Source organism: Neolamprologus brichardi, chromosome 8 (genome assembly GCF_056152115.1).
Source record: "Neolamprologus brichardi isolate AB-2024 chromosome 8, ASM5615211v1, whole genome shotgun sequence".
In the NCBI taxonomy this organism is placed as follows: domain Eukaryota; kingdom Metazoa; phylum Chordata; class Actinopteri; order Cichliformes; family Cichlidae; genus Neolamprologus; species Neolamprologus brichardi.
Genome location: NC_142111.1, coordinates 7,541,917 through 7,555,912, shown reverse-complemented (window position 1 = coordinate 7,555,912; position 13,996 = coordinate 7,541,917). Strand labels below are relative to the sequence as shown.

The 13,996-nt window shown below is 41.4% G+C and overlaps 1 protein-coding gene and 1 non-coding gene across 4 annotated transcripts in view; both read left to right on the top strand.

Annotated features, from left to right (window-relative positions):
- rhbdf1b (rhomboid 5 homolog 1b (Drosophila)) overlaps positions 1–13,996 on the top strand; it is a 39,935-nt gene that overhangs the window by 16,989 nt on the left and 8,950 nt on the right. For 2 of the 3 annotated variants that reach the window (XM_087845354.1, XM_087845353.1), the window contains exons 2-6: positions 3,997–4,138; positions 4,725–4,858; positions 5,170–5,316; positions 11,529–11,757; positions 12,633–12,839. In XM_087845354.1, the coding sequence (XP_087701480.1) occupies positions 4,025–4,138; positions 4,725–4,858; positions 5,170–5,316; positions 11,529–11,757; positions 12,633–12,839 (831 nt within the window). In that variant the 5' untranslated portion in view covers positions 3,997–4,024. The remainder of the gene's footprint in view (positions 1–3,996; positions 4,139–4,724; positions 4,859–5,169; positions 5,317–11,528; positions 11,758–12,632; positions 12,840–13,996) is intronic. The other variant, XM_087845355.1, reaches the window with a different exon arrangement.
- trnai-uau (transfer RNA isoleucine (anticodon UAU)) lies at positions 2,428–2,521 on the top strand. The gene is made up of 2 exons: positions 2,428–2,465; positions 2,486–2,521. It is a non-coding gene; the product is annotated as a tRNA-Ile (tRNA).

Here is a 13,996-nt window from a genome sequence, read left to right as displayed (position 1 = left end):
TAAAACTTGGTCTAATCTGAGCATGCTGTGCAGTGTTTCCTTGAAAAGTTTGAGGAAACTAGACAAGTGGAGGGCAAGAGAAGAAGTGGCAGGCCTAAATGCTATTTACAGCAGATGAACAGTACATGAAAGTCATGATTTACAGAAATAGGAAATAATCCAACAAAGACCTGACACAGGACCTTAGAGATGCATCTGGCCTTTTGGTTCATCAGTCTGTCTCAGTGAAGAGCGGCTGTCAAGAAGCCATTATTCTTAAGGAAAGGAAACAGGAAAAGACAGAGATGTGCCAAATTAAACAAGAATTGGATTTAAAATCAGTTGCCTTAGGTCTTTTTTAGGTCTATTTTTTTTTTGCTTCAGATTCTCATGTAGGTCAGGAAAGAGGTCAAATAGTGTCTACAGCCATCTGTAAAACACAGTGGAGGCTCTTTCATGGGTTGAGGCTGCATTTCAGACAGCAGTGTTGAAGATCTTCTCAAAATAGATGGAATTACTGATCCAGTATGACAATGATCCCAAACATGCTGCCAATAGAGTAAAAATTTCCATTTCTGGATAGAAAATTTTTGTTAGTGTTCTACCATGTTAGTAGGTATTTATAAGAGGGTCTTTAAAGTGTAAATTCCAGTCACATTAATTTTGGGCCTTAAAGTGTCTAAAAACCTCCACATTCTGAAGTTATTTTTATAAATTTGTTAATTATCTTTTTCTTTTGGAGGGGGGGGGGCTTGTGTTTTGTTTTGCAGTGTGGGGTGCCTGCTAATGCGACATACCCACTCATAAGTGAACATGTTAGGTGTTAAAGCTGTACAGTTGCACAGGAAGTCAGAAAAACATTGGTTGCCATAACACACCAACAGCAGTACCGAAAATCCCACTCCAGTGAAACCCACTCTGCATTAGCAGCATCACTCCTATAGCTCCAGACAGAATTTGGAGCTATGCTGACATTAAAGTGGTGGTGCTCTGGACTAATTCTGGCTCTGTGATTCTCATTTGTATCCCTCATCCTTTTCTTCTGCCAATATGGATGTGAAATAAGTCTTAAAAAGCATTTATAATAATCTTAAACAGGTCATTAAGAAATCTTGCTGGACTAAAGACAAAGCGCAAAGAGCCAGCTGTGATTAGTTTTGCAGACTTTAAATGCAAAACAAAGTACTGGATAAGGTGAAAATTAAGCCTAACGATTTACCTCGAGAGAGAGAAACATCTGTGCAAAATTTCATGGCAGTCTAGACAGCTCATGCAAAACCACAAATATAAACCTCATGGTGGCGGCTGAGCAATCGGGGGGATCGTCAAAGTCAGTAGACTTATCCCCTGGGAACCATGAATGTCTGCACAAAATATTTGGCAGTCTAAGGCGATATTGAGATACATTATTTGATAAGGGATGACGCTGCCGCTCCTTCAGTCTTATGTTCTGCTGTCACTAACGGCTTGTGTTGATATTTAACATGAATATTTATAGTGTAGGCTGAGTATTAGAGAACAATACAGTTAAGGTTGAAGCAATCCAACAGAAGGTACAATTATTCTGTCAGGACTGACGTTTTTACCACCTAGACAAATGATTGTGGTGAACCCTTCCACTTTTCATTTAAATCTGTCACAACCCCTCCAAAATAAACTGTGCTTAGCAGAAATGAGTTTGTTTTAGCCAAACCAAACCTCCCAGACTCCACCAACCGTAATAGCTCCAGCATATAATACAGCTAAACATACTGTCTACAACAAAGAACATGCACAACTCACGCTCCTTGTTGTGTCACTACTCCTACTCCCATCTGCAGCTGAGTAATCACGCTTTATTTGTGCAAACGCCCACCCTATACTGACAACATCGAGTTCACACCTGCTCTGTAGGCACTGCCATGTAAAGATCACTATCAAAATAGACACGGCCTTTTCGCCTGAGAGCAGATACACGGATTTTACTGAAAAATACACTCTCGAAATGACAAGCCAAGTTATCCAAAAAAGAGATTCCTTCACGGTTTTGCTGCAATTCTATAGGTTGTGCAGGAGTTCTTGGGCTTTGGAAGTATCCTGTCTGGATTCGTTTGCATCAAGAAGTACTCCTGCTGCCGCCTTTGATTTTCTGGCCAGAAGTCTGAATATCAGCTCCGGGATCACCTATGATGGAAGAGATTATTGTTAACTTTAATGACTTTATGGCAAAAGAGGAGAGCCTGTAATTTCACTCACCGCCACGAATTACAGAACAATTCGCAGCTGAAACCTACGGGAGCTCCTTGGCGGTGGTCGCCCATTACTTCTCACCGGAGCCCCATGCAGATGTCCTATTATGCAGTAATAGTCCCCTTCACTCATGCATAAGGACTTCCACTTGGCACAGGCTGTAACTGTGATCTGAGAAAGACTTCTCAAAATGAGCTGAAATGCAAACATCCTGCAGGGGCTCCAGTGGCGCAACTGGTCAGCGCGCGGTACTTATAAGACAGTAACCTGCAGAGTGATGCCGAGGTTGTGAGTTCGAGCCTCACCTGGAGCAGTCAAGTTTTATGCTCCTTGGTTTATGAGATTTAAGCCAGACCGTTTGTGTGTGTGTGCGTGGGAGGGTAGAGTAGTGCTAAGTTGATGACAACTTGAACCTCACAAACCAAAAACACTCATCCCACTGCTGGCTTTTGATAACTACACAATACTTTGTCTGATATTCTTTAAGCAATGAGCACAAACTAGTTTAAAAATTACACTAAAGACGGTGCAAGAACTTTTCACAATATATCACATATAGAACATCAGTTACACCAACACAGATCATTAATCAGATAATCCACATATGCCAGTAGATCAGGATCGTTTTTAGAGTAGAGTAACTAAATAAAGAGTGAGACAGTAAACAGGCAAAATGTGCACACATCATCAAGCAGCAGCAGCTTTGAGAAAGAAATGACAGTTTTGGTTTTGCACATTATTAAAAAGTTCCAGAGCAAACATTCACAAACTGAGGAAACGTCTCATGAATTCCCATACAGCTGCCGTGGAAACAGATAAACAGGAAAACCCATTTTCACTCTCTGAATGCCTTCAAAGTCATAAACCAGTGAGCAACTGGGATCAGTGGAAGCTTCGGCCTTTTATTTTATTTTATTTTTTGTCTTTCCGTCTGCTGGTGTGGCTCAGCTTGGGTCAAATTTTCTGTCTGATGCTGTCTGTTAACGGGAGGCCTGCAGTGCAACAGCATCCTTTTCTCTCCACACAAGTGGCGTGCTTGTGTTTTTTCTGAGCACAAGCCTTCCATGTGTGCAGCTTAGTGCCACCTTGTGGTTGTGAAACATAGCTGCACCAACGTGCCTCCAAAACTCCAGGGGAGGAGTAAGTACTGGTAGATCTTAGTTTGCAGATAAATGCTCAGTATCCTGTGGGAATGGACAAAATATTAACTGGTGTTTGGGAAAAGTTTAAGCTCAGCTGAAATAATGTGCTGCTTGTAAGACAGCAAACAGCAGAGGAATGCTAAGGTTGTGAGTTTGAGCCCTACCTGGAGCAAAGGAGCAAACTGAAGCTATCAGTGTTGAGGAGTTAAACTTCAGGACACCAGAGGCGTAACGGTGCAGCTTGCTTGTGGCCAGAATAAGAAAATAGTGGGCCGCTGCTCCTAATACTATCAGTATGTTTATTTCAGTCTCAGTAATTCAGTCGACACAATCATCTGAAAGAAGATCATAATAGTAGATCTGCTCAACTGTGGTTCAGTGTCACGCCACATTGTGATTCAGTTTGTTAGGAAAAGACTTCAAGTTGTTGGCAGACTAGTGGCTCATAATTTGGATTATTCAGGAATTTGCCTCAGTACTGTGTCTGGGTCACATCATGTGGATTACAACTGTTTATTGTTAGCACGCTCTGTCTACTGTCTGCGATTAATCGACCAACTTTGGATTTTTTGGCTTGTGACAGTTCGGTAATTTGTCTGAGCACTTTTTCCAAAAACCCATTTCCTTCTCTGTTTGTGTTGCCCAGCTGGCAGGTGTCAGGAGAGGCAGCGAGCATGGATGAGCCGAGCAGCGGGAACAGCAGCCTCCAGAGGAAGAAGCCACCATGGCTGAAACTGGACATCCCAACCATCCAGCTGACACCGGATGACACGCCAGCACCCAACCAGGTGAAGGCACAGGACTCAAAAGCATGTCAGGAGTAAAAGGAAGATAAGAGGTGTAAAATTCTGACTACAAGCACACGTTATACTGGAAAAAAATCAATGTTTTTGAGCGCTTTCAACAACATCTGGCGACTTTCACGTGGTGGCAACCAGTGTTGGTCAAGTTACTTGAAAAAAGTAATCAGTAACTAATTACTGATTACTTCCCCCAAAAAGTAATCCCGTTACTTTACTGATTACTTCTTTTCAAGAGTAATTAATTACTTAGTTACTTAGTTACTTTTTAAAAACATGATTTACAACCTGAATAGGTGATAAAGCGATAGATCTTTCAGCCCAATTCTACTTTTTCTGAAAAAAGTAATCGGATTACAGTAACGCGTTACTTGTAACACAATACTGCCCATCTCTGGTGGCAACTCAGTAAATTCCAGCAAATGAAGAAGACCGTAGCACTGAAAACTCTAACCCTGCTTCTTCTGTGTGGAATTAGCTTGTTTCTTGACATGCAGCCACTCATTCCCAGTGGTACAGAGCATGATTGTATCATTTGTGTGTGTGTTTATGTGTGTTTATGTGCTCGTTACAGCCAGCGAGGCGCCTGCGCAGCGTCAGCATGCCAGGGGAAAACCCTCAGACTTGCATTGCTGCCTTGGAAACTTCCAACAACTACCTCAGACCTCCTGCGGAGAGATTGCCCTCCATCACTCAGTCCATTAAAAGGTTAGACACACACACAGACAGACAGACACACACACACACACACACAGACACACACACACACGGGTATATAAAGAGAACTCCTCTGTCCTCTCTTCCTATTTTCTCCAGCTGCTAATTTCCTCTTTCTGCTTCAGCAAGCAAAATCCATAATTCTAATAATTCCTCAACTAAACTATTAGATGCTTTTGCTTCCTTTCAATTAATCCTGCTCTCTTTTTTCTCTTTTCCCCCCTTTTACTTTGGCCTTGCTTTTTTCTTTTTTCTTTCCCTTTTTGTCTCCCTTCAAACCTCTTACTCCGACGTGAACGTAGTGAGAAAAGGGTGCACTTTGAACGCATCAACACCGTTCCCCCAAAGGGCCAGAGGAGCCCCAGGAGGGTGTCAGCCATCCGAAGGCGGTCCTGTATCCCCAAGATACTGACCCGGCGGCGTTCATCTATACCAAAACAAATCATCAGGTACATGAGAGGTGAAGTAGGGGGCCAGGATAACAGCGAGTAGAAGCTGTTAGTTATTGGGCTTCAGCAAGCTCCAGGGATGCCAGCATGGACTTACTTAGTTGAAACATCTTGTCAAGTGAGTCTTGACTCAGACTTTCAGGTGAAAAGCTACTGCTTAACCCGTTGCAACGCAAATTCTATCCTTTAAACTACTCACCTGATCTAAAACAGGACCTGAAAATGGGCTTTCAGCACAGGTTCGATTTCCTAAATCCCAAAGACAAAGCCCAAAAGGAAGTAAAGGAGTCCAGTTCTCTGTCACTCCACTTGATTTGCAGTATGCTGAAAGGTTAATTTAGGTTTATTTTTTTGTCCAGTGATGCTAAAAATATGTTTGTTGCTTAATGTCTAATCCAGCCTTAACATTGAGTAAAACAGCTAAACTGAGACTGAAAGCTGGTGGACTAACGTACAGACATCAAATAACTACTGAGTCTTCAAAACAGCTGCTGTTTGCTTGTAAGATCACACCTTTAACTCCAAAGGTGACATATCTGTGTTGTGTTTGTGCTTTATCTTTAAAACATGTTGATATTCTCAGTAAAAATGGAGCTGATTGGTGAAGCATTTACACGCTATATTGAAAATAATAGAAATAAATTAAAAAATGATTTTATTTTGAAATGTTCATATAAGATTTGATACATTTTATGATGATGACATGTTTATCACCCAGAACGCTTAATGTCATATTTATATTTACATTATGTCAGTTAGGGCTGTGCGATATGACCAAAATCTCATATCCTGATATAAGAATTCTATCGTCCTGATAACGATATAAATCACAAAAATGTAACATTTTCTGTAAATTTTGTGAATCTCGGGCAGCTCGACTTGCGTGAAGTGTTTCCAGCTGCGCGTCGTGTACCTGGAGTCGAGTGTTTTAACCGATGCATGAAACTACACATTTTTAGACATAAGTTGTAAAGGCCGCCGTTTTCTTTGTGAGTATTTATTACACGGCGTGCTGTGGGGAAAAGCCTGTTGTAACGTTTGAGTCTAAGGTTTATTTTTTAGCACCTGGCGGCTCTTTTTTTACTTCTCATCCGTAAATAATCTGCTCTTTCACGTGATTCAGTTTATTTTGAAAAGTCTCAACAGGATCTTGAGCTTTATTGTGAAAGGTTTAAGTGGAACATAAACAAGCGGACATGCGATGGTGTTACCATCGTTGTTGCTAATGACAACGCATAAAAACAGGCACTTGTCCGTCTGTGGTTATATAAAATATAAGAGAAAGAGAGAACTTTAAGAAATTAATATAACCACTACAGTGACCATCAAAACGATGAAAAAATATTGCCGTAAACAGTTTATTTACACCACAAAACAAACAATAGCGTAAAATGAAACGATCGTCATCCGATATATATCGTTATATCGAACAGCCCTAATGTCAGTCATCATTTATGAATGCAAAAATGCTATTTTAGGTCTGTCAAAACTGTTTTACTTTTGGCATTTTTCATTGATTCAGCCAAAGAAACTGGAACAAATTATGTGTTCCTGACTTAGAAGGCTGTTAGTAAGTGTCCAAATATACAGTTTACAATAGGTTACTGCTAAGTTGTCTGTTACGTGTAGAAACAACACTGGTTCATCCTATTCATCCTGTTTTATGCTTGAATGATTCATAGGTCAGTGTTAAGTGGCTTTACAAACAAAAATATTATTCATCTGAAAATGGTCAGATACAAGGATGGGACTGAAAGCAGCCAATGAAAGAGCCTGAGAAAGCCCAGAGAAGAACACTTTAAAAAATGATAGGAAAAGTCAGTCTCCTTGGAAGCAAAACATAAAGAAATGAGGGGTGACTCATGAGTTTTGCTCAGTACTGTATGACAGTACTAAACTGGCCTGCCTGCAGTAACTGATACATTATTAAATATGACAGCGTTGAGTGGCTGAAACTGCGTGTCAAGCAATAACTGTGCAAACATGTTTTTCAAAACTAAAACTACTGACGTCTTTGGTTCACACTTGATGCGACACAAAGGAAAACACATTACTGTCCCAACTTCTTTTCCAAAAAAACATTAAGATGTACAAATTTCAGCATTTAATGTGTTGTCTTTGTTATGTTTTTAGTTGACATCGTGGTTTAAAAGATTTTCACACTCATTGGTCACATTTTCTTCATGCCACAGCTATGAGGGTTTGTTGGTGTCAGTCCAGGTCATACACAGGACCACGTGGTTTGTAGGAGACAACATAACACAAACGCTCATTCTGGCTATCTTATGTGCGTCACACCACTTCAAAGCGGCTGCTTAAGCAGAATTAAATTGAATGTAAACGTTTGAAGACGGAGCCGCAACTCAAACCTGCAGATACTCTTCAAAAGAGAGTGTCCTAATGTCTTAATTTCATCTTGCAGAAATGTATTAGCTTTTTATTTGCATTTGTGGAAGAAGCACAGGACGCGTTTGATGTTTGTGAGAGAATTAATGCGATTGTATGTGACTCGTGGAGGTTAGCTGAGGTCTCTCCTCCGCAAGAGTTCATGAATCCATGCTAAATCTTTACTATTCAAACAAAGCACGTCTCTGAGTGTGATTTGTTGTGTGCTCGCGGGGTATCTTGGAGGACACCCTGATGTTTATCTGGAGGACAAGCGGAGCGCTCTTTACGGGTCATTATTCATGTTAAGGAGGCCACAAAATTAAACGGTAGATAACTTTGCCATTCACCGCAAGTTCACATGCTCAGTTTGACTTCCTTAAAGAAGCTGACGCGAGTTTCCGAACTGCAGAGCACGTTGGGGTTTTAGCTTGGAGCGATGAGAAAATAAACCTCTCCGGTAGTGTGTGTATATACAGTATGTGTGTATGTGTCATGTCCAGGCATGTCCAAGGTGCACTCCCTTCATCGTTTCTCCCTCCTAATGCAAATGATGATCTTTCTTCTCTCCCTCCTTCTAACGTTCCATTTCCTGTGGTATGTTAGAGGGAGAACTGGTGTTTACATTCACTCCTGCAAAACAAGGCAGAGACTCAGGCAGGCAGAGGGAGAGGGGACTCACTGATAGAGATCGTTGGGGGCTGTTGATGTGGGAAAATGTTCAGTTTGACGAGGACCAGCATCGCCGTCTTTTTTGCCCAGTAGGTCACATCCTTTCATGTGAGCTCTTAAGGAGGGACGTCTCCAGACAAATTAACGCTCTTTGTCGGGTATGGAAATTTAGGCTGTGTGTGCTGGTGACACAAGTTCAGAAAACAAAGATCCACCCACTCATTGTGTGTTATATAGTCCAGCTGGATGAAATCGGAAGCTCTCTGTGGATTTCTTTTCACGTCATGATGTAGACATCAGCCTCCCGACTGACTGAGGAGTTTAGCACTGGATTCTCTCAAACTTTGATTAACCAGGAGAGCACTGTAGAAGAAAGGGATGTTCAGCAGACTCCAGACATGTGCTGATCCTCCGCTCTTTGCTGACGTAGAGCTGGCCTGGATATCAGGAAATCCCCTTATGGAACATTGTATGTGGGATTTGTGAAGGATCAGTTTGTATTTGGCAGATTGAGGTTTATTAGGGGTCAGGGGTTAAGCGGGGACAGTACTGGCGATGGAGATCACTCAGCTCCAGAGTCCCCAGCCCAATCAGGAATGAGCCATACCCTAAAGCCCTCTTGGAGATCTCAGGACAGGTGAGTAAGCTGAGGCAAACTGGAGCAGAGCAAAACATCTGGCTCAGCATGAGATGCTTTGGAAAGTCAGTGAAAATTCTCAACAAAGCACTTGTTCTGTCTTTGAGGGGGATTAAGATTTTCTCAAAATTAACTACAGGATTTAGAGTCACTAGCAGCTCACATTTTAAATTGCTTTCAGTCTTATATGTTGAGTTTTACGGAAGGGTTTGTGATTGCCAGCATGTAGATCTCATCTGGTTTATGCCATCTCTTTAAAAATTGGAAGTTTTGAAGAGAATAGTTCTGATAAAGTGGCTTATTTGCTTTGCTTTAGGAAGTTCAGTAAGAAGACTGATAAAAGCTGTCATATATGTGGGATAAATATAAATTAAACTGTAGCCAGGAGATGATTAACTGTGATCTAATCAAAGTGTATAATAATTGGTTACTAGCGTAACCCACTGCCACTGAAACAGCTCTGTTCAGTGGTAGCATATAATTTTTGTTTTTTTTAGCTGTCTATGGAAGTTAAACAAAAACGATTAAACTTGTTAACTTGTGACATTTAAAGGTGCCATTATTAGGCTCATTGAGCTGAAGGACCAACAAGTTTATACAACTGCGAGACACTGATCCGTCTCTATGTCCGTCCATCCACAGTTCACAAGAATCTCTACAGGATTTTTGTGAAACTTGCACAGAATCATCAACTAATCCAAATTATGAACCAAGGTCAATGTTAAGTTCATACTTTTATGAGTTTTATGAGTAATTTTCTATATTTTTTTTGTCTCTTTAATGGCAAAATGAGACACTACGTCATTGACATGCTGGCCTTTTAAAAAGTGGTGTAGACAACCAGCTTTCAATGGATGGACAAATAAATCCCCGATGACCTTTCAGCATATTGTGGTTCAAAAGTATTAGAGGGAACTAGAGTGCTGCACACGTTTTTCAGGCTTTAGAAAATGTAACTCATGAGAGAGACTTTGGACTTCTCAGACTAGGGCAGATGAACCTTTTACCTACCTCACAGCACAATGTTGTTCTTTGTAGTTAAAAAAACTCGTATTGTTTCTAGAAAACATAAAAGTTGAAAAGTAAATATTAAATTATAGGAAAAATGTAAACCAACATAAAGTCGTACATATGAAAACAACTTGAATGAGTTACAATGCATTCTTAAAATAATGTCTATTTTGACTTTAATAGTAATTTTATCAGTGGTCACACTTGCTGCCTCCACATGTGGCTATGAATGAATGAGACTGGGCATGTGCAAACTGAACCAGCAGTAGTCTAATTGTTTGATAGCTACCTGGATTTTTTGTGTAGTGTTTGTTTGGATTGTGCAAAGCTTTACCCTTCTGCCGTTTCTTCTCCCTGATGCCCAAAATGCCGTGTGAGCCCATAATTACGTCGACTGTTGTTTCATGTGTACCAGCCTTACCTGGAGGATGTGGAGACTAATTCACGCGTGTTAAAACTGCTTTAATCTTCTGCGATGTGTGGTTGTCTCGTGCTGTCGTCAAGCAGTCTGAATGTTTTGTTCGCGTTTTGTGTGGGTGACTAAGAAAAAGAAAAGAAAGAAAAAGACGTGCTCGCTTCCTCGTGCGTGTGCCCAAAAAGAAAAAGAACTGCTTTTCTAAACAAACAACTGTCACCGACCCTGAAATGAGCCCATTTCTGAAATTTGGCCTTGTCGTTCCACCAGGATTTAATATTGTTTATGAGGTTTGTGTGATTGCTAGCTTCATTTAAGGAAACAAACATTTTGTAACTGTGCAAAAGTTTTTCAGAATTTCAAATCTGGGTCTCCTGTCCTCCTTATTTCTCTGTCTCTAATCCCGCTGTTTACGTCTCCGTTCTTGCTCAAGGCATCCAGTCTAAATCCTACCGTTGTTTTGTTTTTGTTCCAAACCTGTTTCCTCTTTTTAAGAGATTCCTCTCTGGAGGGACAGTAATCAGGGCTCCCCCACCCTGTCCTTGTGCAGCCTTAAAAGGCTTCCCCAGCTGGCGTTTTTCTTGATGATGAGGGCTGAGTGTTTATTACTAAACGTTCTGCTCTCTAAACAGCCTCCCCCTCCTCCCACTGATCGGTTAACACGCAGCCTGATGTGCGGACACAGTTCTTGGAAAAAGGGGGACCTGAATGCACATTTATCGAACTGAATGTAATAAACAAAGACCCATATTGTGTCATCTACTCTGGGAATATGAGGCAACATCTGCTTCTTTTCTGCCAGCAGAGGGCTGTAAATTATATAAGGAAACAAGACAGTGTATGTCATCCAGGCTCTCAAAGCTGGGTTCAAACTTGCACACATTAGATAGAGATAAAAGTACAAGAAGAGCATCTTAGATGTTATAATATAAAAGTGTTGTTTTCTTGACTTTTTAAAATCATGGCCCGTATTTCATCCTGATTCATTATTAAGTTCTTGTGCCAAGATGAACCTGATTCATTTCTGACACACTACCTCTACATCAAAAAAAGTATATGCTTTCACTAAGCAGAGTGTGTCCTCTCCCCCAGGGGTACGGCTGACTGGTTTGGGGTGAGTAAAGACAGCGACAGCACCCAGCGATGGAGGAGGAAGAGCCTGCAGCACTGCAGTCATCTGTACGGGGGTCTGAAGACGCAGGTGATGAGGGAGATGGAGCTTCACAGCCAAGACAATCTCTCCCTTGCCAGCACTGAGACCCCTCCTCCCCTCTACCTCCCACCCCTCCACCCCAGTCATCACCACTATGGCATGCAGAGGGTAGGCCTGCGCCAATGTGGGGGGGGGAGCATGTTAGAGGGATGGAGACGTAGATGGGCACCTTTTCTTTCGTCACATTTCTCCCCCACCTCTCTCCTCCTGTTCTTCATGTCACATCTTGAAAATCGGGGTCGCTTTAGCGCCTTGCTTTGTCCGCTTTCGTAGGGTTCAATTGATGGGGTCTTAACAGAGAAAGAACGTTTTATTGACGATTTGTTTGACTAACCGCAAAAACAACAAGCCACTGAAAGTCACAATAATGAGTGCAGCACTGATATTAATTATACAGTTACAGATGACGGCAGAATTAATTGCCACCCTATGAAATTGTACGTTTTTCTCATGGTTTTTCCAAGTAGCATTTTTAAACACATTAGACTTCTTTAGAAAGCATCAATTATTTCTGTTGTCACAGAAAAATATAATTATTTCAGAAAAAAAGAAAAATTACCAGGGTTAATATCATCAGCCCCAAGTTAAAACTGCAAAACTTTGAGCCGTCACTTTAGAAAGCATCAGTCCCAAGTTAAAACTGCAAAATAATGCTAATAATCTTCTGCTAATAATTCTGTACTCCTTTCATTGTGAATTCTGTGTAGCTAATAGCATGTCAGCGTAGTGCTAGTAGCCTAAAAAGCCCTTGGTTTAGCAAATTTATCTGAAACTTTGCCCTTAATTTTAGTATAAAAGATAATATCAGACGTAAAACATAAAGCACATGTGAAGTAAAATCTACTTTTACATCAATTTAACCCTAATATCGATGTGTATGTGCGTCCCTGTTGCCTCTTCTGTTCTGTCGTGTCAATCGAGCTTAAAAGAAAAAGGTTGTGGTGAACCGACACACTTGTGTGACGCGTTGTGTTTGTGTGCAGATCGTGGACCCCCTGGCTCGGGGTCGTGCCTTCCGCAATGTGGAAGAAGTAGACGGCTTGAGCGCCCTGCAAACTCCCATGACGCCCGGCACAGCTTCCCTCTGCTCATTTTCCAGCTCCCGCTCCGCCCTCAATCGTCTCCCACGACGACGCAAGCGAGAATCTGTCGCCGTCATGAGTCTCAAGGCGGCGGCGGCGCTAATGAAGGTGCATATTTGTTGTTTATTCCAGAATTCCTACCTAAGACGGTCTTGCTGTCCTTTGAATTCTTCTACGCTGCTGCCTGTCAAGATATTCATGCATGTTCCTCATTCTTGGTATTAAAAGCAGATTCTAGTAAGATAGCCCATAAAAGGACTTTGATTTACATTAAGTTATTTCTTATTTGTCCCAGAAAAAATACACTTACCATAATGATTTGGCAGTTTTTTTTTTTATGTACACAAGCATGTTGTGTAATACAGGAGATTTGCGTGTCCTGTTGGGGATTAAAGTCAGGCGCTATACTTTACAGCAGTGTGGACGTGACTGTCCTAGTGTGAACCACGAGCTACAGAACACATATGTAAAGGAATTATGCTGCTGTTCAGAGTGTGTGTGTGTGGTGGGTGGGGATTACTGGGGGTTTTACCAGCAGATGGTCCGTGATAACACCAGCGAATGCTCAGTTATCTGCTGCTTTGTTTTCAGAGCACTCTGGAAGAGCTGAGCTCATGTAGGTGCAAACCTGCAGAGGCCACATCGCATCATTAAGAAACGATACGCCGTCTCGCTCTTTTGCGTCAGTGCTTAGGTTTAGTTACCAAAAACTACTTGGGGAAGATTTAGGAAAAGTTTCACTACTGTGTTGTTCTCTTTTTACAAACTGATCTTTTGTATCTTTTCTCTCTGTCTCTCTTCTCCTCTGTTTTTCTTTCCCTCTCCTTCTGTTGAGCCTCTTCCCAACTTCTCTTTTCATAAAAGTAAAATAAATAAATAATGCAGATCGAACAAGCAATGACAATCAAGTAGACCAGTATGGGAAAAGCCATAATGATCCACTTGGGAAAGTAAATCTGTTGGGCATTTTTCTGGTTGCTACAACGACAGACAGGCCAAAAAAAAGATTTAGAAAAAGAAATACAGAAAGGACATTTTACATGATACTTCGATTTAGGTCAAATTTGACCCCATGGTTTCCCTAGAAAACCAATGGGGTCGGCTCTGACCCCATTGGTTCTCCAGGGTTAAGTGTGACGCCGAGGGGTTCATAGGTGAGCAGGTTAGAGCTTTTTCACTATTACCATGAACCCAGTGAGCCACCTTGTGTGCATTTGTGTCACCAGTAGCTTTGACAAAAAAATGGTGATATTTTGTCTCCATTA